Below are 27,826 nucleotides of genomic sequence, written 5' to 3' on the forward strand. Positions count from 1 at the left end.
ATAGTATAACACAATGCAGAATATAATCAAAGAAGTAATATTACCTAGATTGTAAGGTCTCTCATTCTTCAAATAAAAGTATCCTCATATACCTCAGGAGTGAGTCCAGGTTACCTACATGGACACAATCCCTTCAGATGTTTCACTTTGATGATGTTGCCCATGAGCTTTTCTCATCCAGTACCCTTATAGGGAAACCATTCATTTGATGCATACATTTTTCACAGCAAGTAGAACAAAGCGTAATACAGGATAGCACAATATTAATTTTGTTTTGTATAGAAGCACAAACACATGGTACATAATGATGGCTCGTTTAATGACATTTCAACAAGTGCTGTAAGCATGAGGAATGACTATCAAACACCATATCACATTTCATAAAATACTTAGTACAAGCAGATACTCTTGGTCAAAGTGAAGAGCTTGCAAGAGGGAAAATCCAAAAGATAAAGAATTCGGCCCTACCGGACAGCTGCATCATTTTGTACAATAATGAAAAATATCTGGCACGTTAGCAAAGGGAAGATGCCCCAAGACCTTACAGGTAGCATGCTATTCCTGAAGCAGGTGTTTCTTGAAAGGAATATATCCGTGTTTTCCTTTGGCTGATAATCTGGGTTTATTCCTACTCTATGCAGTGATGCCTGAATGAGACAGAAGAGTCAAATTGTGCAGCTATCATATGAACGAAGTGTGGAATATGTCCCAATTATAAAGGTATATCTCAACAAAATATAAACTCGCAGGATTTCTCTGCTACAGAAGAAAAATTTGGCCTACCAAAATGTATTGAAACTTCCTTTCCCAGTCTCCCAACAATATTGTGACATGCGTTGAATGGTTGAAGATTTGGGATTCAGATATAAAAGCTGCGATCAGGATTTCAAGACAGTTTTTCAGTTGCCACTACAGTACAAACAGCTTCAACGTGCTTCTCCTCTAAGTGGTTCTGTATATAAAGGGGCATTAATTCAATCATGACATGGCACATTGTATTTGTAGACCATCTCTTTCTATCTGATGCCTCATTCAAGGTGATGGGCTTAGCAAAAGATAGCTTTTCCATCTGCTTTTGCAAGGTAATCCACCAGCTAATTTCCAAGACTCACCTCAATGAAGTATTAATGTTTCAAGTCCTCAAGCCTGTTGTTGCAGTGAATCTCCTCTCCCAGGCCCTGATACTTTTTAGATCCTAGGTACTAGAAGGTGGGTATTGTAGTTTTCCAGTTTGCACAGCGTTTGTTTAAAAAAACACCTAGGCTTTAGTTGCTATTAGTAAAAAAGTACTACACATTAAAAAGCCCTTTCAAATTAGCAACTTCAGAAAAACATTGCTGCCTATAGCATGGGACACCCCTTATCCATTTCAATGAACTGCTGGACCCCTCTACCCTGCTTATATAACTGCTGAGCTAAACATCGTGACATTAGAATGAAATTATCTGAATTATTCATTTTTATAACCTTGATATTTCCCACACCTAGATAAACCTACATCCAACTATATACATGCTGAGGGCACGAAAAGTCTGTTGGGAAGGTGGAAAAGGATAATTTCTATTGAATTTTGTTGCAGCAGCTTCAAGACTGGTATTTTCAACTTCCTTCCCTGCTTTAGCTGTTCAGTGATGCAAGTTTTGGAGAAGAGTCAAGGGTGGTGGTAAAAAGTATGGTTGAAGAGGTAGATTATGAGGATTTTGAAAATGGAGAGATGTGTAGCAAAGTAGAGGAACAGCCTTCCAGAGTGCAGGGCAGTGACTAAAGTATTCTGCCACCGATGATGGAAAGGAACAGGGGCAGGGACAAATACACAGTAGACCTGTGTCAGAAGAGTGGAGGATGCTGGCCATTAGAGCTGCAGGTGATTTGAGAGTGGGGCTAAGTAACGATTAAACTACAGTTTTTCTATTTGCATCTTATGTAGAATGGTACTTGGGAGGGTGACAGAGACATTTCCACTAAAAGTCCCTTTCTGGCCCCACACTAGCTGACATTGCAACTGGTTCCTTCTCTTCAGATACTGTCCCCCTCCCTTTGAAAACTGTCATCACCCCAACCTCTTCAAAAAACCTACCCTCAACCTGTGATCTTGAAAACTACCTACCACCGCATCTCCCACCTGCCTGTCCTCTTCAAGCTCCTTGAATGTGCTCTCGCCTCCCAAATCCATATCTATTTCTGCTGCAAGTTCGCATGAATCTCTCCAAAATGGTCTTGTCCACTCCCACAGCACCAAAACACCTCAACCAGTTACAATCAACATTCCCTGTGACTATGACCGCTGGTGCATTAGCCCTCCTCACCATCTGATAATCAACCACACAGTCCTTTGCCAACACCTCTGTTGTCTAGTTTGGTGGGATTGCCCTGCTTGATTTTGCTTTTACATATCCACTATACCAGGAGCATCTACTGAAATAACTTCTCTTCCTACTCCCACTGTTGGCAGCCTCAACACCCAATTCAACCTGTGCTGAGCTTTTGAGCTGAGGTCTCCATCATAACTGCTGACTTTCACAGGCATAAGATTGCCTACCTCTATCCCTACTTCAGACCATCTAGCACTGAAACCTTCATCCCTACCTCGTTATCTTTGGATTCCATCATTTAACTGCTCTCCTGGTTGGTTTCCCATCCTCCTCACTCAGAAAAACAGCTTATCCAAAGCTCTACTGCCTGTTAAAGATACTATATAAATGCAATTTGTTAAGACTGCCAGAGTACATCTTGATGAAGGTTTTATTACTCCAACTAATGAGGTGGACTCCCTTCCTACGCGCTCTCCCCAAATTTAATCACCACTATCAAATATAACTGGCGTGCACAGACTGTACCTTTTTGGAACACAAAAATTGTTGAGGTATCTGGGTTTGTCTATGAACATGGACTTATCTTTCTAAAAGTCATAGTGGCTTCTCCAACTTCCCACATGTGCACCTACATAGCAAAGACAAGATCAACATGAATGGAGATGCTAAAATTGGTACCAGGAGACATGCAACAGTACTGGTAAAATTGGTATTAGTAGAAAGCAGAAGTACATGGTTAGAAAGTAGTAGATTTCACCAAAAATAAAAAAGTTAATGCTGTTGATGTGCATGAATTTAGCCAGCATGAAAAAAATGCAGTTGGAGAAACTGAAAGATTAGCTCTACACAATGGAAAGCATTTCTAGAACATAATTAGGCAACCTATCAAGAAATTAAGCACAAGTGACAATTGAAGCTATTCAGACAAAAGCATCAGAAGGGCTGGAGGAGGCTGCAGAGACAGGATGAGCAAGGTCACGAGGGATTTGTGAAGGAGGACATGGACGACAAGTGAGTGGTACTTGGCATGGAATAGGATGCAAGCTGCAGTTTTGGAAAACAGCTTATGCAGAGTGGACATCAAGAAGCTGTCAGTTGAGAATTTGTGAAGTTCAGTCCAGAGGTGAGCAAAGTTGTGAAGAAGGAAGTAGAGAGCCATGGTGATGCATATAATATAGCTGAAAGTCATGGGCAAACAGGTCACAGACATGGTGCATCTTATAGCTCAAGCTAATCATGTAGTCGGAAAGAGGAATTAAATCTGGGGTCACGGTAAGGGTCTTTGGTGGGTACAGAATAAACTTCTCAATTTTGATTTGGAGAAAGTTTAGGCTCATGCATGACTAAATGTCAGACAAGCAATTCCATGACATAGAAGTGATTTTGAAGTCAACAGTGGTGGTAGGGAGGTCGAGTGGGGTGCCACTAGCACACATATGAAACCTGAAACTGCACCTATGGAAGAGCAACATATAAGCAAGAAACGTAGAGTTTGAGGACAACTGATGTTAGACACAGGGTTGTTACTGACTTTAAACAGAGATTTCAATGCTGAGGACTAAAGCTGGACTGAAAGGATTCAAATAGAGAATTGTGGGAGGGGCAAATATAAAGCTAGGTGGCAGCAATGCATTCAAAGACCTTAAAGAGGAAAGGGAAACTAGCTATGCAGCAGTAGCTTGAGAAGACATGGAGGAACAGTGCCTATACAAAGGAAGCCATTAACATTGCCAGTGAGCACTGGGGCAAGAAAAGTATTCAAGGACCAGGGGTTGGGTGGGGAGGAAATGAAGAAAGAGATGCATCTGAGATTGGTTTTTCCCCTAAGAGTGATGAAGTTAGAATCATCAGCAGGCATCTGCGGTTAATGAAACATCAGGGCTACAACATAAGGCTGTGTAAACAGCATGATTGCTATATCTTAGACCTAATAGTCAATACAGATGAAATTCCCATAGTGAATGCAAAAGACAGGTCTCTATTTCCATTTGAACAGGCAATGAAAAACAGCAATTTAGTCATGCTGGCAGTTATGCCAGATGACAGGAAGCTACCTGTCATTTGAGATAATGAAATAAGTAGTACCTTTATTTAAGGATAAAACTCCACCTGACATAAACAACCGGGGGACAGGAAAACAAACATACTAATTAGGAGTAGGCCACTCGGCCCCTCAAGCCTGCTCTGCCATTCAATAAGATCATTGCTGATACAATTGTAACCTCGACTCCTGCCTATCCCCATAACCTTTCACCCCCTTGCTTATCAAGAATCTATCACCTCTGCCTTAAAAATATTTAAAGGCTCTGCTTCCACTGCCTTTTGAGAAAGAGAGTTCCAAAGACGCACGACCCTCAGAAAAAATTTCTCCTCATCTCTGTCTTAAATGGGCAACCCCCTTTTTAAAAAAAGTGATCCCTAGTTCTAGATTCTCCTACAAGCGGAAACATCCTTTCCACATCCACTCTGTCAGGACCCCTCAGGATCTTGTATGTTTCAATCAAGTCACCTCTTACTCTCCTAAACAAGACTAGCCTGTCCAACCTTTCCTCAAGACAACCCGCCCATTCCAGGTATTAGTCTAGTAAACCTTCTCTGAACTGCTTCCAACGCATTTACATCCTTCCTTAAATGACAGCAATACTGCACATAGTACTCTAGATGTGGTCTCACCAATGCTGTGTACAACTGAAGCATAACCTCCCTACTTTTGTAGTTAATTTCCTTCGCGATACACGATAACATTCTATTAGCTTTCCTAATTACCTGCTGACAATGCATACTAACCTTCTGCGATTTATGCACTAGGACACCCAGATCCCTCTGCATCTCAGAGCTCTGCAATCTCTCACCATTTCGATAATATGCTCATCTTTTATTCTTCCTGCTAAAATGAACAATTTCACATTTTCCCACATTATATTCCATTTGCCATATCTTTGCCCACTCACTTAACCTATCTATATCCCTTTGATGAAAGGTCACCGACCTGAAATGTTAACTCTACTTCCCTCTCCACAGATGCTACCAGACCTGTTGAGTATTTCCAGCACTTTGTTTTCATTTCAGATTTCCAGCATCCGCAGTATTTTGCTTTTATATCCCTTTGTCGCCTCCTTACTTTCCTACTTATCTTTGTGTCATCAGCAAATTTAGCAACCATACCTTCGGTCCCTTCATCCAAGTCATTTACATAAATTGTAAAAGGTTCAGGCCCCAGCACTGAACCCTGCAGCACACCACGTTACATCTTGCCAAACTGAAAATGACCCATTTATGCCTACTGTTTCTGGTTAGCTAGCCAATCTCCTATCCATGCCAACATGTTACCCCCTACACCATGAGCTTTCATTTTTCGCAATAACCTTTGATGTGGCACCTTATCAAATGCCTTCTGGAAATCTAAGTACAGTACATCCACCGGTTCCCCTTTATCCACAGCATATGTTACTTCTTCTAAGAACTCCAATAAATTGGTTAAACATGATTTCCCTTTCACAAAACCATGTTGACTCTGCCTGATTACCTTGAATTTTTCTAAGTGCCCTGCTATAACGTCTTTAATAGCTGCTAACATTTTCCTTAAGACAGATGTTAAGCTAAGTGGCCTGTAGTTTCCCGCTTTCTGCCTCCCTCCCTTTTTGAATAAAGGAGTTACATTTGCTACTTTCCAAGTTAATGGAACCTTCCCCGAATCTAGGGAACTTTGGAAAATTAAAACCAACGCATCAACAATATCACTTGTCACCCTAGGATGATGTTCATCAGGACCTGGGGACTTGTCGGCCCTCAGCTCCAACAACTTTCTCAGTACCACTTCCCTGGTGATTGTAATTTTCTTGAGTTCCTCCCTCTCTCCCATTTCCTGATTTACAGCTATTTTTGGGATGTTACTTGTATCCTCTATAGTGAAGACCAATGCAAAATACCTGTTCAATTCATCTGCCATCTCCTTATTTTCCATTATTAATTCTCCAGACTCACTTTCTATAGGACCAACGCTCATATTGTTAACTCTTTATCTATAGAAACTCTTACAGTCTGTTTTTATATTTCTAGCTAGCTTTCTCTCGTACTCTAATTTTTCCCTCCTTATCTTTGGACAGAATATAAATAACAGCAAAGAATGACAGTAATCTGACCTGCCACCCATCTTTGCGCAATTATACGCTTTTTCTTTAAGTTTGATGCGATCTTTAACTTTTTTAGTTAAGCACGGATAGAGAGTCCTTCCCTTGGAATTTTTCTCTCTCATTGGAATGCATCTACTCTGTATATTCGGAAGTATCTGCCACAACATCTATATTGACCTATCCTGTAACCTAATTTGTCAGTTCACTTTAGCTAGCTCTGCATCCATGCCCTCATAATTTCCCTTAAAGTTTAAAATACTAGTCTTGGACCCATTCTTCTCTCCCTCAAGCTGAATGTAACTGTATTCTGATCGCTGCTACCAAGGGACACCTTCACTGAGGTCATCAATTAATCCTATCTCGTTGCACAATATCAGGTCTAGTATAGCCTGCTCTCTGGTTGGCTCCAGAATGTGCTGTTCTAAGAAACTATCCCAAAAACATTCTATGAACTCATCTAAACTACCTTTGCCCATCTGATTTTTCCAGTCTATATGTAGATTAAAATCCCTCATGATTATCGCTGTACCTTTCTGACAAGCTCCCATTATTTCTTCCTTTATACACTGTCCTACCCTGTGGTTACTGTTAGGGGCCCTGTATACCACTCCCAGGAGTGACTTCTTGCCTTTATCATTTCTCATCTCTACCTAAACTGCTTCTACATCCTGGTTTCCTGAACTTAGGTCATCCCTCTCAAATGTGCTAATACCATCATTAATTAACAGAGCCACCCGTCTGCCTTTTCCTAGCTTCCTGACCTTCCTAAATGTCATGCACCCTTCAATATTCAGTTCCCGATCCATGTCATCCTGCAGCCATATCTCTAACGGCTATTGGATTATACTTATTTATTTCTATTTGCTCGATCAGTTCATCTGTTTTGTTTCGAATGCTACACGCAGATACAGAGCCTCCGGTTTCATATTTAACATCTAGCCTTGTCTGATTTACTCTTAGATTTGTACTCACTGTCCCTTCCTGCCACGGTCTGTTTCTCAGTTCCCATATTAATACCTTTCTCTCCTGCCTTGTCTCTACTCCTTGATTTACCACATCTTCACAAATTTGATCCCTTGCCCCCACTAGTTAGTTTAAAACCCTCTCTATTTCCCTAGTTATGCAGTTCAGGTGCAGACCGTCCCAACGATACAGCCCCCACTTTCCCATGTACTGGTGCCAGTGCCCCACGAACCAGAACCCACTTCTACCACACCAGTCCTTGAGCTACGCATTCATTTCTCTAATCTTATTTGCTCTATGTGAATTTGTACGTGGTTCTGGATTATTACCTGAGATAATGACCTTCGAGGTTCTGCTTCTTAATTTGGTGCCTAGCTCCTCATACTGACTATGCAGAACCTCCTTCTTTGCCCTGCCTATGTCGTTGGTACCTACATGGACCACGACGACTGAATCCTCCCACTGCAAGTTCCTCTCCAGCCCTGAGTAGATGCCCTGAACCTGTCCCGAATGGATAAGAAATGCATGAAATCGACGGTCTAATGCATTGGAATGTTAACATGTTCTACTAACAATAGATACTTTCTGTGGTCATTTAAAATTAGTTCATTCATCAATGCATAAAATGACACAGCCATACCAGCAGGCACCATTAGGCAGCTGAAAGGCATTGGCTGTAAATCAGACATTGAAGCAAGATTGGCAAAATAGCTATCACAACTGGCTTAACATCTGAAATGATAGGGACACCATTAGAACAGCTGAAGAAACCAGTATAGCTTCAAAATACTTGGGTACAGGGCAACAGGCCAAACTGAAATTCTTTAAGCAGGGATTTAAAAGTTTCTGTTTCTCCAATAACACGGTTGGAAGTGAGGATTCTTTGCTTGATTGTAGCTAATAACTTAAGACTCCAGTTCCAATGAATAGGGCCATTATTGTAGTATGCTTTCTTTTAGAAAATCTGGGTACATATGGCATTTTCCCCCTCAATAACAGTATTGCATTTTGATTTTTCCGGACAGCTGTAATAGAGCATATTGTTTGCAGTATGGTTTCCAGTTTGTCACTGCAATTATTAAAGTGAAGTTTAAAACTGTAAATGTGTTCTGCGGGGCTCATTATCTTCATGGGATAACCACTGGGGTGGGAATGCAACCTTTATGCACAGTTTGGTAAAGTTGTAACTTGAGTATGTATAACTAGGCAGGGCTGTAGCCAATTGTACTTCAATAAATTTATTTAGAGATGCATTCCCATAAGATCGTTCCTTACAAGTGACCAAACACCTAATTACCACAAAAAAAAACTGACCAGGAAAATCATTTTCAAAAGCCAGTTTAATAAATCCAATTGTACTGAACCAAACACCTTTATTATTCTGTAAATTAACTTCATTGTTTTTCCAATGAGCCTGGGTAATTGCAGCACTAGTAGTTCCAGTTTACCTACTGTACAGGGAATCTCTCAAATGTGCTCCCAGGCCTTTAGGTCTCGACTTCTTGCAACAAATTAAAATGACCCCCAGCCAATCTAACCCACACTCATTCCATACAGTGCATGTACAACAATCCCACTGAGCAAAAAACTTGATCAAACCAGGGATAAGATTACCAACACAGCTCAGCTCCTTTCCTCATAGTTCCAACACAAAGAGGCTGAGTGGAAGTCCTCCCAAAGAGTAACTTCATAAGGGGCATTAACAAACCTCTCCCAAACAAAAAGGAACTGTTAAAATCATCTCACTAAAAATATTACATGGAGTAATTTATCTGTAAATTATAAAAATGTTTTAAAAATTACACAGCTATTTAGAAGCACCAAGATTTAATTACATTTTTAAATTAAGACAAAAACCCCTCAATTTCCTTCCGTTCTCAAAATGATTCATTGGGGTGGAGTACCTCCAATACTTCACCTACGTTTTGGACCTATCAATTTTATGAATGATGCTTCTGGAGCTTTCTAAAAATGAAAAAATGAGGCCGGTCAATTCCCCTCTGCCATTACTTTAAAAATAAACTGAGAAACTACAGTAAAGGGGCCAAGACCAACAAGGTTGTAATGAAAAACAGAGCTAAATGAGGTGATGAGTTGATACTAAGCTCGGGTTGAAGAAGTCTCAAGATTGTCATCCGATAGGTGATCCGTCTCTCACCTGTAGTCTCCAATCTCCCTCTCATCATTCCAAGTTTCCTTCCTTTTCACTATTTTGATATGGTCAATACGCCTCTGAAAATATATGCAGTCAGATATACCTCTTTACATGTTCTTCCCATCCTTGCATCCCCAAAGTACTGAAATCAAGAGTCATTGTACAGTTGTCTACTTTTACTCGCACATGTCTTCTGATGTGGAAGCATTAAGGTTACTAAGATTTTCATTAAAATTTCATCAGCAGCAAAACACAAGAACTTGAGCCATGATCCCACATTTAACCTGTCCAGTCTAGTATTTTCCAAAATGTTGCAATTCTAAGAAATCTTTGTTACTGTGCCTCTGGAGGTGCTAACAGCAACCTTAGTTCTCAAGCTGGGAAGAGAAAAATCTGATCTAGGTTTCCACGCCTGATTGGCATCAACTATAATGGCGCAGTGGTTAGCACTGCAGCCTCACAGCTCCAGCGACCCGGGTTCAATTCTGGGTACTGCCTGTGTGGAGTTTGCAAGTTCTCCCTGTGTCTGCGTGGGTTTCCTCCGGGTGCTCTGGTTTCCTCCCACAAGCCAAAAGACTTGCAGGTTGGTAGGTAAATTGGCCATTATAAATTGCCCCTAGTATAGGTAGGTGGTAGGGAAATATGGGGACAGGTGGGAATGTGGTAGGAATATGGGATTAGTGTAGGATTAGTATAAATGGGTGGTTGATGGTCGGCACAGACTCGGTGGGCCGAAGGGCCTGTTTCAGTGCTGTATCTCTAAAACTAAAAACTAAAACTAAATAAGCATACAAGAACAAGTGCTGCCCTCATGGTACAATAGCTTACCAACACATGCCTAAGCTCACCTTCAAGAGCAGAAGAATATAGAAAAATAATGGGAGACATAGAAAAATCTCCCATTTTCTGTTCTTCCATCTCACAGCTGAAAACTTGACCACAGTCTGCTGCATTTCTCACCAGGAACGTAGACTGGGAAGACCCCAATGTCAACATCAAAAGCTAACAGCTAAACTCAAGATAAAAGTTCCTGGACCAATGACACTAACTCATCTCTCCCTAGGACTTCTAACCTAGCTCTGGTTGAATCCAACAGTTGGAAACAGTTTAGCAAAACTGTGGCTACCAGAGGAGCTTATGCACTGGAGAACTGTTTAGAAGCAGCAGCACAACAGATTCACATTGGAGAGAATTGCATGCAAAAAGACAATAGGTTTCAGAAAAATATCAAGATTTTTAATATCCAATTTTTCAGTTTCTTCCTTTTTCTGTAAAAAAAAAACTCACTAAAGTGCCGAACATGAAAACACAACCTAATGCTACACAAAAACAAAATTTTCAGTATATTTTTCTCCTCCTGCTCCTCCCAACTAATTTAGGCTTTTTCTGTGAAACTCAAGTACTTGAGTCGAATTAAGCTATATAATCTAAAGGAAACCACTAGGGTACCATCACCGGACCTAAAGCAGGTTATGTGGAAGTCATTAACTGCTAAGAAAAATGTCAACTGGTCACCAGCATCAAATCCAGGGATAGTTTAATTAACAGTGTGGTTCATCAAATCAAAATTATTTGTTGTATGATCGGCTTCTTGTGATTTTGATCAGAACCTGAAAAAGACATATGAATAAGATCCAGAATAAAAGATAACAGAAAAATCAGTAAACCGAACCAATGTGAATCCCCTTTAAGATCATCACTGAAGTTAATCCTAGTTCTTGACGGACATCCATATTCTAATATGGCAAGATTACAGTATGAGCCAGCCTAGTTGAAGTATCCAAACAGATACTGGGGATGTTCAAATAAAGTAAATCATAACATTTTGGTTAACAAAACCAGAACAAGAAAGCTTGCTGGATCATTGACTTTGTGCATTGGCCTTGAAGTACTTTTGTATGGACCGCAATAATTATCTACTACCAAACTGTCCATGGGATTATTTTAATGTCTAAATTCAGGAAGCTCTCCTATTGTTTTGGAACACAGCAAAATAATGTGAACAGGACCTTGAACTTTACTGGCCCCAAACCTTTTCTCTACTCAAGAAATTGATTATTTTGAACGCATGATTTTTCTAGACAGCTCCTTCCTTCAAAGCTAGGCAGCACAAGCCTAACACTTTCAGCAAGACTCAATTAGAACCTCAATAATTAGTCGGAACAAAAATGGGGAAAGAAATGACTAAGAGCAACTAAAAAAAAGTTATTGTTTCTCCAACTGCCTTACTAGTTTCATGTCTTCAGTGATTTAAATGCTTCCACCCCACCCCCCCCCCCACATTAAAGGCATCTTCCACTCAACATCTATTATCCACTACTGAATATTCCATTCAACACGACTTCTTTCAGAGGCATGTCCTCATTGCGCAATCACTATATCGTGATCTTCATATTCTGCATTGCAGCACTGAAAATTTCTTTAAAAACCAGTTCCTTCTGGTCTCTTCAGTCGCTCTTATTTGTCTTAGTTTGTTGTCACTGTTACCTTATTTTGCTCACGTAATTTTATTACTTTTGCCTTCATTGTGCCCTATTTGTGACCCTGCACATTATTTACCCCTATATCTTCACTGTAGCGAGATAAAGATCAAGACAGTTTCTCATTCCTTCCCAGGGCCCCTCTTGTTTATTTTTCCTACATCTAAAGGCTTTTTAAACCCGTCTAGTCTTTTCCTCAATGAGTTGCTTCCTCAACTGGAAGCCCTGACCCTTCACCTTGGTTACCCAAATTTGTACCTGTATATTTTCTTTATTTAAAAAAATAGCCTTATTGCCTGCACAAATCCATTTTACCTTGAAAAGGTGGGTGAACAGCCTTCAGAGCTAGATGCTTCAGTTGTTTACTAAAATGACAATTTTTCAATTTTTTTTTAAGTGATTATGGGCAACACTGGTACAGCAGCATTTTCAGCTCATTCCTGCCTGCCCTGAGGTGGTGGGCCTTCTTAAACTGCTGCAGGCCAGTCCTTGCGATATTGATTCTCCCACAATTATGTTAAATAGGGAATTCCACGATATGCAGCCAAAGATAATACGTATCCAAGTCAGAATAGTGCACATCTTAGAGGATATGATGACCAGTAGGAAGGACACCAATCAAGTTCCAAGCCCAGATGTTATCCAGATCCTGCTGTACGCTGGCAAAAGCTACTTCCATTCACAACTTCAGGTAACAAACTGAACACTAATAAATCAGCAAACCACTCCACTCTTGGCCTTTGCAGAGGGAAGGTCATTGACAAAGATGATCATTGACAAAGCAGCTGATGATTAGATTGAGGACATGACTTAAGAACTCTTGGTGATGTTCTGTAGCTGTGATGACTGCACAGCAAGTAGCTTTCTTTGCATCAGGTATGCCTGTAACCACTGTATATTCCCTCCCCTCCAAATTCATATTTGTCAAGGTTCCTTACTCCCATACTCAGTCAAACACTGCCTTGATGTTGAGGGCTGCTACTCCTGCCTCCCCTTTGGCACTGAGCTCTCAGATGCATGTCTGCATCAAGGCCCAGATGAGGGTGAAGCCAGGGAGTTCTGGCAGACCTTGAACAGAGCAACTAATTGGTGATTAAATGCTGACATTTATCATAGTGATACTACCTTCATGAAAATGCATTGTGTAGCTCTTATTTTTGTTTCAGAAGTGAGTAAAGAACTGTTCTGCATTCTAATGTTTTCACCATGGCAGTTTTTAGAACATGGCATCTGTGGTTCATCCACCATGGCTGATGGAGAATTCATTCAGGCAGGCTTTCATGCCTAGTTAAAGATCACAAAGGACACGGAAGGGGGAAAAGAAATCATAGTGATGTATCATTCTAAGTGCAACATTAAGTAGTTGTGATTTCAGGAATAGCATTGAAGGGTGTTCTAAAAGGATTCTGTTTGGGCACTGAACTCTGGAAACATTGACAGACAAGTACCAAAAAGTATAATGTTTCTTCACCCAGCGCATCCCAAATCATAAGGCAACCTGTCTTAGAAAAGTGGACTGCACCAGAAGGTTGGCAGCAGAATAATTGAGACCAGAAATCTTGTATGTTTGATCAAAGCTACATGCAAAGCTAATTCTTTACTAGGATTAATTCCAGCTGTGTGATCAGAGCTTTCAGATGACTACTATTTAGCTGAAGAGCTCCTAAAGATCATGATTTTCGGACCATGCTATCAACTCTTTCTGCCCCAAGCTGGTCAGCCAGAATAGAGCGGTTATCCTCCAACTCAAGGGCCTACCTGGAACCAGGAGGGGCAACTACAGGCTAAGGTTAGAAATTCCTGAATCAGCAGTAGGAAGGAGCCCAAAACACCTGTGATCTTTCCATCAGAGGACTTTTAAGGCTTATGCTTCAACAGTAACCTTGTTCTTGCTGCTTCATAATCTTTAAACTTATACTTTGATGGCAGGCAACAGCCGTTTTTTTGTTTTCCCCATTGGATAAACATGCTCTCAACATCTGAGGTTTACAGGCCATTTGGGAGAGGTACTGAAAGGCAATTGCCATCTGTAGAACTGCAACATAGCAAAGATTTAGAGGTAAGGAGAAAAGGAAAAGGAACTGCTCTTTCAGTTGCCAAGAAAAACCTCCAAGTTGGGAAAACAAAAGCTGGAGCAGACAATCCCACATCTTTCCCTTCTGCGGCATACCATTAATAGCTGTATTAATATGACACTACATATATTTCTGCTATGCATGTCAAAATGAAATTAGAAATTGAACTGCTTTCCACCTTGCATAACACTCAGTATGCTGAAAGGAGGAGCAAAATATACTAGTTCAACTACAAACAGGACCTGTTCAGGCAATTTCCATCTCTCTCTCATCCAGTCAATAAGTTTTAGGCATTATTCCACTTCCTTGGAATTTTTCCCAAAACTTTTTTTTTAGAAATGTAACTACAGTGGCACTTACAAACTGTCCTATTTTATTTATTGGGAGCTTTGTTCTCAAAAACGGGTGTGCTGGGTAATGAAACACTTTCCATTTTAGGTGCTCATTTTGCACTTCCAGATCAGGTACAATATAGCGAGACATCACCTACAACTTAGAAAACAAAATCGAATGGGGTAGAAGAGCAAACTGATCTAGGGATGCAAGTGAACAAATTAAAAGCAACAATGCTGGTCAGCAAATCAATTAAAAAATGTTAAAGCTGTGTGATTTATTTCTATGGATATAGAATCCACAAGCAGAAGTTATGTTAAAATTGTCTAGGACTCATCAGACTGTACTGTGCAGAGTTCTGGTCTCCATGCTATATAAAAAAAGTACTGGAAAAAGTGCAAAAAACAATTTCAAGGATGGCACCAGAACAGATTAAAGCTATCAGGAAAAATTAAAAAACCTGATAGTATTCTTTATAGGATCATAGGAAATAGGAGTAGGCCATTCGGCCCTTCAAAACTGCTCCGCCATTCAAACAGATCATGGCTGATCATCTACCTCCACATCATTTTCCCACACTATCCCCATATCCCTTGACGTTGTTAGCATTCATTCTGTCTTTAACATGCTCAATGATTAAGCTTCCACAGCCTTCTGGGGTAGAGGATTCCAGATTCGCCACCCTCTGAGTAAAGAAATTCCTCATCTCAATCTTAAATGGCCTGCCCCTTGTTCTAGGCTCACCAGGCAGAGGAAACATCCTATCCACATCTACCCTGTCACGCCCTGTAAGAATTTTGTAAGTTTCAATGAGATCACCTCTCATTCTTCAAAACTCTAGAAAATACAGGCCCAGTTTCTGCAATCTCTCCTCGTAAAGACAATCCCACCATCCGAGGCATTAGTCTGGTGAACCTCCGTTGCACTCCATCTATGGCACGTATATCCTTCCTTAGCTCAGAGGACTAAAACTGTACACAATACTCCAGGTGCGGTCTCACCAAGGCTTTATACAATTGCAGCAATACATCTTTACTCCTGTACTCAAATCCCCTTGCAATGAAAGGCAACATACCATTTGCCTTAATTGCTTGCTGCACCTGCATACTGGCTTTTAGTGACTCATGAACAAGGACACCCAGGTCTCTGGATAACACTTCCCAACCCCTCACCATTTGAGAAATACCCTCCCTGTCTTTGTTTTTTCTACCTAAGTGGATCACTTCACACTTACTCATATATTCCATCTACCATGTTCTTGCCCGTTCACTTAGCCTATCCAAATTCCCTTGAAACCTCCTTGCACCCTCACAACTTACATTCCCTCCTAGTTTTGTCATCTGCAAATTTTGCATTACAATTGGTCCCCATATCCAAATCATTTATATAGATTGTGAACATCTGTGGCCCAAGCACTGATCCTTGTAGTACCCCACTAGTAATAGCTTGCCATCCTGAGAATGACCTATTTATTCCTACTCTGCTTTCTGTTAACCAATTCTCAATCCATTGCAGTATATTACCCCCAATCCCATGTGCTCTAATTTTGTTGACTATCCTCCTGTGTGGGACCTTATTAAAAGCCTTCTGAAAATCCAAATACACCATATCCACTACGGGCTGAGTGCTGGAAAATGGGATTAGAATAGTTAGGTGCTTGATGGCCGGCACAAACATGATGGGCCGAAGGGCCTGTTTCTGTGCTGTATAACTATTCTCCTTTATCTATGCTACAAGTAATACCCTCAAAAAAACTCCAAGATTTGTCAATCATGATTTCCCTTCCACAAATCCATGTAGACTTTGCCCAATCATATTTTCCAAGTGTTCAGTCAGCTGATCCTTTGTAATAGATTCCAACATTTTCCCATACTAACGTCACAGTCTGTAGTTTAGTTTTTTCTCTCTCTCTCCCTTCTTAAATAGTGGGGTTACATTTGCTACTTTCAGTCTGCAGGAACCCTTCCACAATCTATAGAATTTTGAAAGATAACCACCAATGCATCCACTATCTTTAATAGCCACCTCCTTCAATATTCTGGGACATAGCTCATCTGGTCCAGGGGATTAAGCAACTTTCAATCCAATTAAATTTTGAGTACTACCTCTTTATTGATACCGATTACTTTCAGTTCCTAATTTTTACAAGTCCCTTGGTTCCCTAGTATTCTTGGCAGATTGTGTTTTCCTCAGTGAAGACAGACACAAAGCAATTGTTTAGAGTCTCTGCCATTTTCTCATTCCTCACCACAAACTCTCCTGTCCCTGCTTACAATGGACCCACATTCATCCTTGCTAATAGTTTCCTTTCCACAAAGAAGCTTTTACAATCCGCCTTTATGTTTCTTGCTAGCTTATATTCATAATCTTTTTTCCCTTTATCAGTTTCTTGGTCCTCCTTTGTTGGACTCTAAATTGCTCCCAATCCTTCTGGCAACCTTACAAGCCACTTTTGACCGAATGCAATCCTTAATTTCTTTTGTTAGCCACAGATTTAACATTATGAATCGGCTGTACAGGGTAGCTATGGAATGTTTCCACTTATGAGAGAATCCAAACCTAGGGGCCACAAATACAAGATAATTACTAATAAATCCAATAGGGAAATGAGAAATTTCTACTCAAGTGATCGAGGTAGAGTTCCACGTTCTAAGTGGTAGAGGCAAACAGCTTCGCTGCTTTCAAAACTAGACAAGTACATGAGAGAAAAGGGAATAGAAAGCTATGCTGGTAGATTTGAGATGAGGTAGATGGAATGGGAGGAGACTTGCGTGCAGTATTAACACCAGCACAGGCTAGTTGGGTTGAATGGCATGTTTCCATGCTATATACTCTCATTCATACATATATGTAATGCTATGTAACTAAGGATGGACAATACATGCTAGCTTTGCCAGCAACACCTACAACCCAACAATGAAAAAAAAAATCATAACCATCCCTCATACCTGGCAGCTACAAAGAACTTGAGCCCAGGTCCTGGAGGCAAAAAGCATTTATCTAACCAACTGCACCACCTATTACTTATCATTGTCCCCAGCATCATGGCTTCTCTGATGTCTCTAATGTTTTCTGCAAGACAGAATCCACATCTTCTGATATACAGTGAAAAAAATTTACCAGGCATGATCTACCTTTTTACAGGCCTGTCTAAAGATTTACTACTCTTATATTTGTTCCGAACTCAGATAAGCAAGTATAATTGGAAAAATAGCAAACACGGCTCAAATTCCCAATAGAACGGTTTTTAATAAAGGTTAGAATCAGGGTTCCTGATAATTCAGCAAGTTCATCTATGGGGGCATACAGACCAGAGATCCCAGGAATGATGCTCAGTCTGTACTGAATTCCCCCCCCCCCCCCCCACACCACCACCACCAAACTGGCTTCAGCATCCCATTGCAGGGTAGGGTGAGAAAACAAAAGCCAGGGTTTCCAACCCTGAGCTCCATCAAATGACCCTTGCTGGAATATACAGATGTCAAGAAAAGGACAGGATCATATTTCGTTGTGAATCTTCTTGCATCGAATGACCAGACATGGGAATTTGTTTTTTAAATAATGGAATCACATTTGCTAACTTCCAATCCTTTGGCACAACCTGTATTTGAATAAATTTATATACATCTAAAATAATATCCCTGTTTAAAATCACAGGCTACGAACAGGTAACTCACCTGCTTCTGTTCCATGCTTTTTCAAGATAGGACCTTCCCGATCATGTTTTTTTAAAATAATGTATATATTTCTAGGTTTTAATCATATACAAAAGAATTCCCCCACCCTAGGTAGGTCATAAAAAATACATCAAATCACTGACTGCAGTCAGGGTAGAAGTAGCAGGGAAGATGGAAATTAGGTGGCAGTCTTTTCTTAAATCACTGCCACAGCCACTGTTTTCTCCCTCCTGCGCGTTAACAGTTCAACAGTATAAACTGGCAGTTTTACCAACAGGAGCTACCACCTCCATAATGTTCAGAACCACTTTCTATTATTAGATTGGGCTGAGTTGAGTTTAAACTCATGTCCCAGAAGTAAAGGACAGCATTGTAACTCAGTGCACCATCACATCCCAGAATAGGCAATCTATTTAAGTGTGTACAAACACAAGGAATACAAAACAATACACAAATGAAAATTTGCTTTATTGTTATACACTCAACAAACTTCCATAGAAATGATGAACACATTTTTGCTTTAAAAGGTCTACAATTAAACAAAGTACACTTAGTTTAGGACTGTATAGGTTCTGTTGTCCTGGAGGTCTGCATCAGTGGAACGATTAACCATAGGAAAGAACAGTCTACATGTAATCGCATAGAAAAGCATTAACCATAGCAAAGAATTATGTAGCAATCAATATATACACATTATACATTTACTGTACCATTAAACCTTTCCAGCCCATAAGATGCAACTATAGCAGTGATGGTTTCCCATTTTATTGACATGCCCAGCTAGACAACTGAAGTGTTCACTAAGTCCAATGTAGGAAACAAAATGTATTTTGGTAGCACAGTAATAAAACATTAAATTCTGAAAAAAAAAATTAATACTAGTTAGCAACCAGAAGTGAAAGCCAGAATTCAAAATGAACATAAATGCAGTTCAGATCAACGGCAGATAGAATGAGAACACTATCACAGTACAAGATAATCCCATGTTTTCCTGGGACATTAACATTCTTGAGGTACACAGACCTCACGATGGCCACATTAAACCTATCTCAATCACAATTCCCTTGTACAAAAAAAAAGTGTGAATGATTACGACGGAGTCTGTGTAGGTTGTGAAGAAACAATTTCATTACGGTACTGCTCCAAGAAATCCGATTAACAATTTAGAAGTAAACATGTCAAGGTGTAACCATTCTAGTCTGGAAATTTTAACCAGAAAAAAAAAAACACATTGTTCTGTGTCTGGTTTCTTGACTGGAAAGGGTTAACAATAACTGATGAATAGCCATAGACAAATAACTGCCCCTGCACCCTCCCAGTTAACCTCAGCTTGAGGGGTGCCCAAAAATTTAGGTAAATATGGGGTTGGGAGGGGGGAGAAATGTATGTTAACTGTTAAAATACCGACACCAAGCTTTAACTCGAAAAGAACTAAACTCACGTAATACGTACAAACACCAGAACAAGGGATAGATGGATGCCGGAATCCTAAACCACTGATGCCAGTTATGACTATAAATAGTATCAATGATTCAGTGCAAGAATCTAAAATAAACACAAGAGCAAGTGATACTTGAGCACTGTGGTTTGAGGAACTGAAAGAGGCTGTACAGTCAAATCCATGCAAATTTAAATCAGGTAGAGCAATAAGCAGATTCCTATCGAAGTCCTGCTGTTACAAATTATTACTGACTGAAGCAGTCTTTTATGCAAATCGGATGAATAAGCTATTTTATCGTGTCCCATCTACCAAAGAGGATTCTACTGTACACCAAACTATGATTCATCCATCCCCATGTACCAGTTATAACTAAAATAATTAATATTCCGAGACTATAAGAAAGGAATTCCAAAAGTTTCTGGTAGCTGCAGTATTAGCTTGATATTCATCATCACTAATACCTAGTGGTAGTGCACTGAATTGCATTTTGCAACACAATGCTGAATTATATCCCTCGAGCTTGAGAGAAGGCATATAAAGGGAGAGGGAAGCATGTGGACAAGAGGAACTTAGAAGTACAGCGGCAGGGGCAAGTCTGTACCCACCATTCCCAGTTGGACCTGCTGAGTGAAGAACAGGTGCTTCTTCAAACAGGGGAAAAAGAGAATCAGATGATAATTATATAGGCTTTACTTTCTGCAACAGTCAGTGCAAGATCAAGATTTTCAGAGGCTCGAGACCAAAATGCCTGGCCTCCAATGGGAACAGCAGAGTGAGGAGAAAAAGTTAAAACTTATGCACAGTAGGTGGGTAATTACTAAAAGCAGGCAGAATTCTCTTGTTCACTGGGGTTCAGTGAAAACATGGCAACTAATATCTACACTTATTCAACTATTTTAAATTGAGTTTTAAAGTAGAAAGCAATGCAAGAAAATTAACAGGAAAAACTGCATGAAGTGTCATGCAGTGGTCCTGGTTCCCACTAATGCAAAAAAAAAACCCCACTACAATACAGATTTCCATAGACCAAAGGACCACCAACCCAACAATACCTACTTATGCAAAGCATTAAAAATGCCTCGTTTCCTGTGGCTTTAGAGTCACATTCTGAGTTAAGAGTTGACTGGCTTACAAATGATTGACTTAGTTCTCTCAAAAGTCAGTCACATACAGAGTATACATAGGAGGCAGCTACATATTTAAAAGATTAGGGTGTATTAAAGGCTGTACTGCATTTATTGTATTTAGATGACAAAATAAATCAGGACAGTAAAGTTGATCTAGACTTATACAGCCCTTCAGTACAAGACTGTTACAGCTTGCAACACAGACCAAGGCATCTCACTGTAACACACTGGAAAGCATTGCAGCACAGGTGGCTCAATTAGTGGCTAATTTCACCACTTAATCCTCTTCTGTTTCTGCCACTATGTTTTGCCAAAGGCAAATCTGGCACGTGTCTTAAGTCTTGTAACACGTTTTCAGAGAAACAAAAATGCACGGAACAGTGAGAGGTGACCAGATACACTCAAATCTGCACACATGACCATAATCCAGTCAATGGACGTAAAATTTTCACAATGGGTCACTCGGAAAATTGCTTAAACCCAACACTGGATTATAACTCAACTTCCTCTCGCATATTGGTTAAATATTTTCAAGGTTCTCCCATAATTGTCTTTTTGATGGGAGGGAAGGGCGGGGGTGAGCAGAAAGGAAAAAAAAAGAAAGTCAAATTATTCAGTGGCTTAAGTGTGCACTGCAGGGAATCCAGGTATAATCATGAAGAAATATCAGAATTTTTGATATTGTTCTCTTACTTCGCCCCCACCCACCCCTTTGAATGTTAGAAAGGGTATCACAGCAACTTAACCTGAAGGTACTCAAGCTGCTGATAACCATCCTTTTTGTGTTTCTCTCTCGGCACCCCCCCCCCCCACCCCAAAATTTATAAATTCAAGGCAGTGGTATGGTAAAACTGCCTTGTATCGATTGAGCTTGTGGTCTTTTATAGGTCAATTTGTAAATTTGCATCTGTAAAGCAGAGTCCCAGCACAACGTTCTCAGATCTGACAAACTACATAGGTTTCTTTATTAGTATACTGAAGTGACAAACAAATATTTAAAGGAGTTGAGTCACACCTCTTTCAGGTGATCAACTCCAATGTCACTGGGTGGTGAATCTCCCAGCTGTTGCAGTGGGTGTGGGGGTCATAGGTGTCATGGAGGTCATGGGGGTCATGGGAGTCATCATTCCCATCTTCACTTGGTTGCGGAGATTTGCATTCTGCTCCAGGAGGAGCTCATTGGTGGCCATCAGGTTTGACACCTGTTTTTGGAGATCCTCAACGCGCTTTTGCAGCATGAGATTCTCTTCCTTCAGAAACCGGTAGTCAGCTGCGCCTGGATTCTGCATGCCGTAGTCGTATACTTCAAACCCCATGCCCTCCATCCTTCTCCTCTTCATGTGGGCGTCGTAGCCATCATAGTGGTCAGCATCATAACCTCTAGAGTAGAGGTCATCATAGCGGTCATATCTGCGTGCCAAGGGAGAAAACACTTGGCTGTGCGCCATACCTTGGTTTTCATAACCATACTCGTCGCGCTTTACGTGCAGGAACTTACATTTGGGCCCTCTTTGACAGTCACCCTTCTGATAGTCGTGGCAGATCGGAATCTCACCTTTATTAACGGGTAGATCAGAAGATAAAAGGCCAAGGGTGGACATCTCATTAGCGTCTGGGTGGCGGAACTTGCAGCGCTTACCGCGGTTGCAGACGTTGCGCAGGAAGTCACGGCAAATATCATCTGTACTGGGGCCAGCCTCCTCGGTGCCGTTATCTGGCATTTTTATAGATTAATTCTGCGCTGTTTAGCCAAGGCGCTACGCAAGCAACTGCAAAAGAAAAAAAAAGGCAGGTCTTTACAGAGAATGAGCGATTCATTTACAAAGTAACTGTTGCGCATTCCATAAAACATTGAATTCAGAGTAGTCGCAGTAGCAACATTATCAAGTGACAATTAGCACTGAATACTGTGCGATAGTATGTGTTTGCACAACTGAAAAAAACAGAACTCACAAATGAATCAATCAGATCCACAAGTGTGGTGTGCGAAAAAAAAATGCACACTGCTCTGTACTTTGGGTTGTCCATAAGTCTTCCAATTTATAGCGTTTTTAAAAATTATATGGGCCGTGCCAGAACAGATCAATTCCTGGTGCTGATATAAACTTTTCCTTTTGAAAGGAGTACAACAGGCAAACACTAAAAATGCATTCAAAAAAGGTAATGCAACATAGATATCCAAACAAATGGTGCCAGACTAGTTCATAATGTCAGTTGTACCACTGCGCAGAGGGTAGGCGCATTTCTAGAAAGGAAAATTGCAAGTCAACCCGGGCCTTCCTTCTGCAACTCTCAGCTAACTTCTCAAAACTACAATGAGCCCAGGATGCAGATGAACCTCCCGAAATTACAGGATTTTCTAAAAACTTACACGGCAGAACAATTTAAAAGAAAACAAGCAATGTAGCTTTAAATGCAAAATATGTTAAAAAGCACTTTATAGACAATGCAAAAATCAACATTTTGGTAAAAACATTAAGTACAGCAGCATGAAGACCCTCAAGTCCAGGTCTCACTCACGGTTAAGCTTCTCTAGGTGATGATTCTGAATATCTTATGTGATTCCATGGGAATCAGCAGTAGGCATGATGTGAACCTGCTGGCTAGAGAGCCATCTGACCTCAAATTTGGGGGTCCAGATTTTCCACCCCATTGCAAAGTTTCATCAGGCTGCGCAGAATGACTCTCAGACTGATCTGATATCATGGCTTCTTCAGTTTCCTCTGGAGCTGCTCCAGATGGTTCTGGTCAGAGTACACCCAACAGCAGGGAAAACCAGATTCAGCTAACATGCTTACAAGACATTTGGCTTTTTACCCAAGTTTAATTCTGCAAACAATTTTGTTTGATAAAAAGGGGGTGCGGGTGTGTCATCACCTTTTATTGACTCATATTGCAATCCACTGACCACCTCCAGGCGCTTATCCGTTGTCTCTCGAGATAAGGAGGCCAAAGAAGATTGCAATAGCAAAGAAAATGTATTTAACGCTTCAGTGTAGGTGAGTGTCCCATCAGTTCCTGTACTTGCCATGTGTGTTACAGTAATTTTTACACTTCCTGTACTGTACACAAGCATTTTCAACATAGCTTTTCAGATTACAAGGCTGCTAGGCCTTAACTTTCAACTGTATGAAACTGCATACACACGAACGCTGAATTAAACCTCAATTCGAACATCTAAACGGTTGGAGTAAACAACAATAATAGGGTCGCAGGTAAAGACGACAGAAAACAGGAACATATGTGCATAGAAGGTTCAGCTCCTCCAAACTACGTGCAAACAGATCCTCCTAGACAAGAGCGACTTGGCGTCAAAGAACTACAATTCTAGCCGTTTCAAACAAGATTAAACTGATTCCAAATATTTGTGAAAAATTACCGCTTAAATACGGGCAATTATTTGGATTATTTTTGTGCGAAAAAAACGTAACAGAATTCTCCTCCCATCCCCCACACAGGCGGCTGATTTTATCCTGCGTGCCACGCACCCAACTAAAACTTCATTCGACGGTTACTTCTGTCTTGAATCCACCTTTAACCAAATTGCCAACAATGTGATTAGGCTGCCGCAGCCCCAGCCCTTTCAAATTGCAGCTGTTGTACAGGGAGCCCCTCAAACACGCTCGCTGGATTTCAGGCTCTCATGGCGCCTTTAGGCCTCGACTTCCTGTTACAAATTAAAATGACCCCCCGGCCCACAAACAAACACGAATCTTCTCCGTACAGAGTGTACACATTAAGATCATAAGATAATCCCACAAAGCCCGAAACTTTAACATGCATTAAAACTCACAAACCAGGGATGGGTTTACCTATACAGCACAGCACAGCTCCTTCCCGCACAGCTCCGACACAAAGAGGCTCAACGCAGGTCCTCCCAGTCAAGGGTAACTTCACGACAAAGAGCATCAAACCAGGTCCTCCCAGCCAAGAAAGACTCCAGACTAAAATAGGCGCAACACAAACGCCTTCAACTGCAACATAAAGTGTTAAACGGCCTAGTTGGTTGCCAGTAAATACCAGACATCATCTGCCAAATGGAAATCACTAACTTTGATTTAAAATGTGACCTTTTGAGAGATGTCACATTAGAAAACACAGCATTCTATATAAGATAATTTTGCAATTCGAATTGTGTCCTTTTAACAGGCCCGATACCTGATCAGCGTTTGGATTGTGTTTGGAGCGTTGATGTTTTCTCTGAATATTTAGTAATCAAATGCTATCACGGTATTAAATATGAAATGGGAAACACTGAATTTTATTTTTAAGAACATACCTTTTGGCAGCCTAATCTAAGATAGGATGGTAGCAAACCTAGCTGTAATCTGTTGTTACTCTTGCTGATCATAAAAGTCACCAACATTTTGACAGTACTGTGGCATCTACTATCAGTACATTTATTTCTGTTTTAAAAAAACATCAGATTCAATGTTTTCAATGTTTACTACTTTTAACAAGATTAACAAATGTCTTCATTTAAATCCAGTCCTTAAAGTGTCTTAGGGCCACATACCACCCCTGGTCAAAGCATGCAGGCAACTTATTTCAAGGCCTCCCTGAGCTTACATAATCAAGGATGGCTCACGGATTTTTCTTGCCTGCTGTTGGCAGAACTTAGTCTTCACAGAGCAGTGCAGACAAGAACACAGTGGCATAGGGAAAGTTAAAGCTCTTCGTTCAGTGACACAGGGCAGCAAGCTGGTCCTCTTATATGCTGCGCCTGAATTGAATGCAAGTAAAATGAACAGGACTCCTTGAAAGGCACAAACTACGGCTTCATTTATGGACGCCTATCCTTCCACAATATTGAACTGTGGACTATCATTTTCTATTAGTATTTCTCTTCAACCATTAAAAAAATGAATTTCACAACACTACGATCTCCTTTGAATTAATCTTCTGTTTCAAACCATTCACAAACATGAAAGGATAGGCTCATCTGTAATCACCCTATCCTTTTCATGGTGCACAATCTTTCCTAACCATTGCAATGATAACTCCCGGGAGAGAGACAAACAGAAAAAAAACCTGCAGCCAATTCCAGGGAAAACTAAGTTTCTCCATGGCTATCCATGATACATTACTATTTACTACTCCTCCCTCAGATATGTCTTAATGGCCTTTGGAACACTGTACTGTGAACAGGACGAGAAAACAATATCCTATCCATCAGGCCACAGACTTCAGTAGTCCTGCCTTCCAAAAATGTATCCATCATGCTATTGAAATTGTTAACACCCTGCTTGTGCCATCGTCTTTGGTAGGCTAACCCACATTTTCACCACCTCACATTTGCACAAAGTTGCACCTTAACTGTGTATTCACCCTTTCCTATCTATCTAAGCTTGCATCCATATTTCCTTGCCCGAACACCAACTATTCTAGGATTCGGTTTCTCTCCTTAAAAACAGGAAAATATTCATTTACGTAGCACCTTTCATGACCTCAGGACATTCCAAAGCAATTTACAACCAATGAAGAACTTCTGAAGTGTAATCATTGTTAGAATGTAGGAAACACAGCAGCCAATTAAAATCTCAAATGCCTCAGTATCAACTCAAAGCTAACTTTTTCCTCTAGTAACCCTCATATTTCCCCTCAGCTTAGTACACCACCAGCTTAGTTGCCCCCTTTTGTATTTGTCAGTTCCGAAGAAGGGTCACTGACCCGAAACGTTAACTCTGCTTCTCTTTCCACAGATGCTGCCAGACCTGCTGAGTGAATCCAGCATTTCTTGTTTTTGTCCCAAAGTAGATCTGGTTTTTTTGCTGATCTCGACCCTATGAACTAACAAAGGCACCACAAAAGAACTTATGGCCCCTGGGTTAGGAACTGAATAATCAGCCAAGTTTCCACTCCCGATTGCTGCACAGCCATTCATACTGGAAGTGCATGTGTGCGAATGTCAAGTGACGACAGCATGGGTCTGTGCCATGACAACTCCCATAATCGGATAGCATAACACTCACTAAGGTTGATGTAAATATTGGCTGTTTGGATGCGGTACTGGCAGATAACTCCTCCCCAGATAGCAATATCCCAGTTGTGAGGGGCGGGGCATGCGGAATCAGGACAAACAACTAAACAGCTCCTATTTACACATAATGTAACCCACTCACAACAGCAAAGCCATAGGAAAGGCCAGCATTAGGTTGTGCAGGGGAAAGCTAGTCACCCTCATACAAGATCACAGAAAATCCAGGAGATTGACAATTGCCCCTTCCCATTCTATTAAATGGAATACTATCAAGTCATACATTTGGAAAATTGCATTGTTGCTCTCTGCCAATAGGCTATGGATGAAACAATACAAGCCAATATGCTTATTGGGTGCTTCTCTCAATTTATCACCACAAAGTGGCCCAAGCACATCACCCTATGTTACAAGGCTCAAAATGCTTTCCCTACACACCGTTTGGAAGGACGATATCGAGAATTGCTTTTCTGATCTTTCTCCAAGTAGCAAATGGACAGTGCAAAAATCATACATGCCACAATAATGCTTGAATCCTGACAGTGCTTAGAGGATCTCTAAGGACCTTTAAAATGCCACAAATAGAACAATTTTCCAAAGAAGTGAAAATGAGAATCTATTGAAACAAAAAGCTAATACCAACAATTACTAATTGCTACTAGTTTTAGAACAGTTTTAGAAGCACACAAATTTATTAGTTCTTGGATATAACTGAGGCTGCAAAAGGAACCAACCAGTATTGATCATTAACGATAACCAGCAACATTGACACAAAGAGCCCAATTTGGGAATAATCAAAATCAGAATTCAGATATGTGGTTAGTCATGTGCAAAATTGGGGGAGGGGAAAAGATGACAATGGAGTGGGAGAGAAAAAAACACAGCTAGCAGTCAAAACAAGTTTATATATTTGTTATGGTCAAGGAATCCTTGACCATTTTCCAGAGATCTGGATATCAGCCATTTGAGCAAAAAACTTGCCCAGCTTCTCAGGACAGCCCCATGATGGACCGTGAATCCAAAATCAGACAGACAATATGCAAAAATGGGAAGTTGGATCTCTCAGAACCCGATAATTGTGTAATGATGTTGGAAAACTCTGAACTCTATTGGCTTGTGAGACAAGCTTTTAAAATTCAGAACACAGACACCA

The 27,826-nt window shown here is 40.6% G+C and overlaps 1 protein-coding gene across 31 annotated transcripts in view; it reads right to left on the reverse strand.

Annotated features, from left to right (window-relative positions):
- LOC137358626 (zinc finger CCCH domain-containing protein 10-like) overlaps positions 1-27,826 on the reverse strand; it is a 112,967-nt gene that overhangs the window by 54,664 nt on the left and 30,477 nt on the right. For 14 of the 31 annotated variants that reach the window (XR_010971256.1, XR_010971255.1, XM_068024721.1 and 11 more), the window contains one exon: positions 24,509-24,670. The exons of 8 other annotated variants lie outside the window; for them this stretch is intronic. Coding sequence is in view for 6 of the 23 variants with exons in the window: in XM_068024745.1 (XP_067880846.1) it covers positions 21,737-22,417 (681 nt within the window). In the remaining 17 variants the exon portion in view is untranslated. Of the gene's footprint in view, positions 1-44; positions 1,214-18,577; positions 22,466-24,489; positions 24,671-27,826 lie in introns of those variants that run through there. 9 more of the 31 variants (XM_068024744.1, XM_068024746.1, XM_068024747.1 and 6 more) reach the window with 7 other exon arrangements.

The sequence above is a fragment of the Heterodontus francisci genome, chromosome X, assembly GCF_036365525.1.
Source record: "Heterodontus francisci isolate sHetFra1 chromosome X, sHetFra1.hap1, whole genome shotgun sequence".
NCBI lineage: Eukaryota > Metazoa > Chordata > Chondrichthyes > Heterodontiformes > Heterodontidae > Heterodontus > Heterodontus francisci.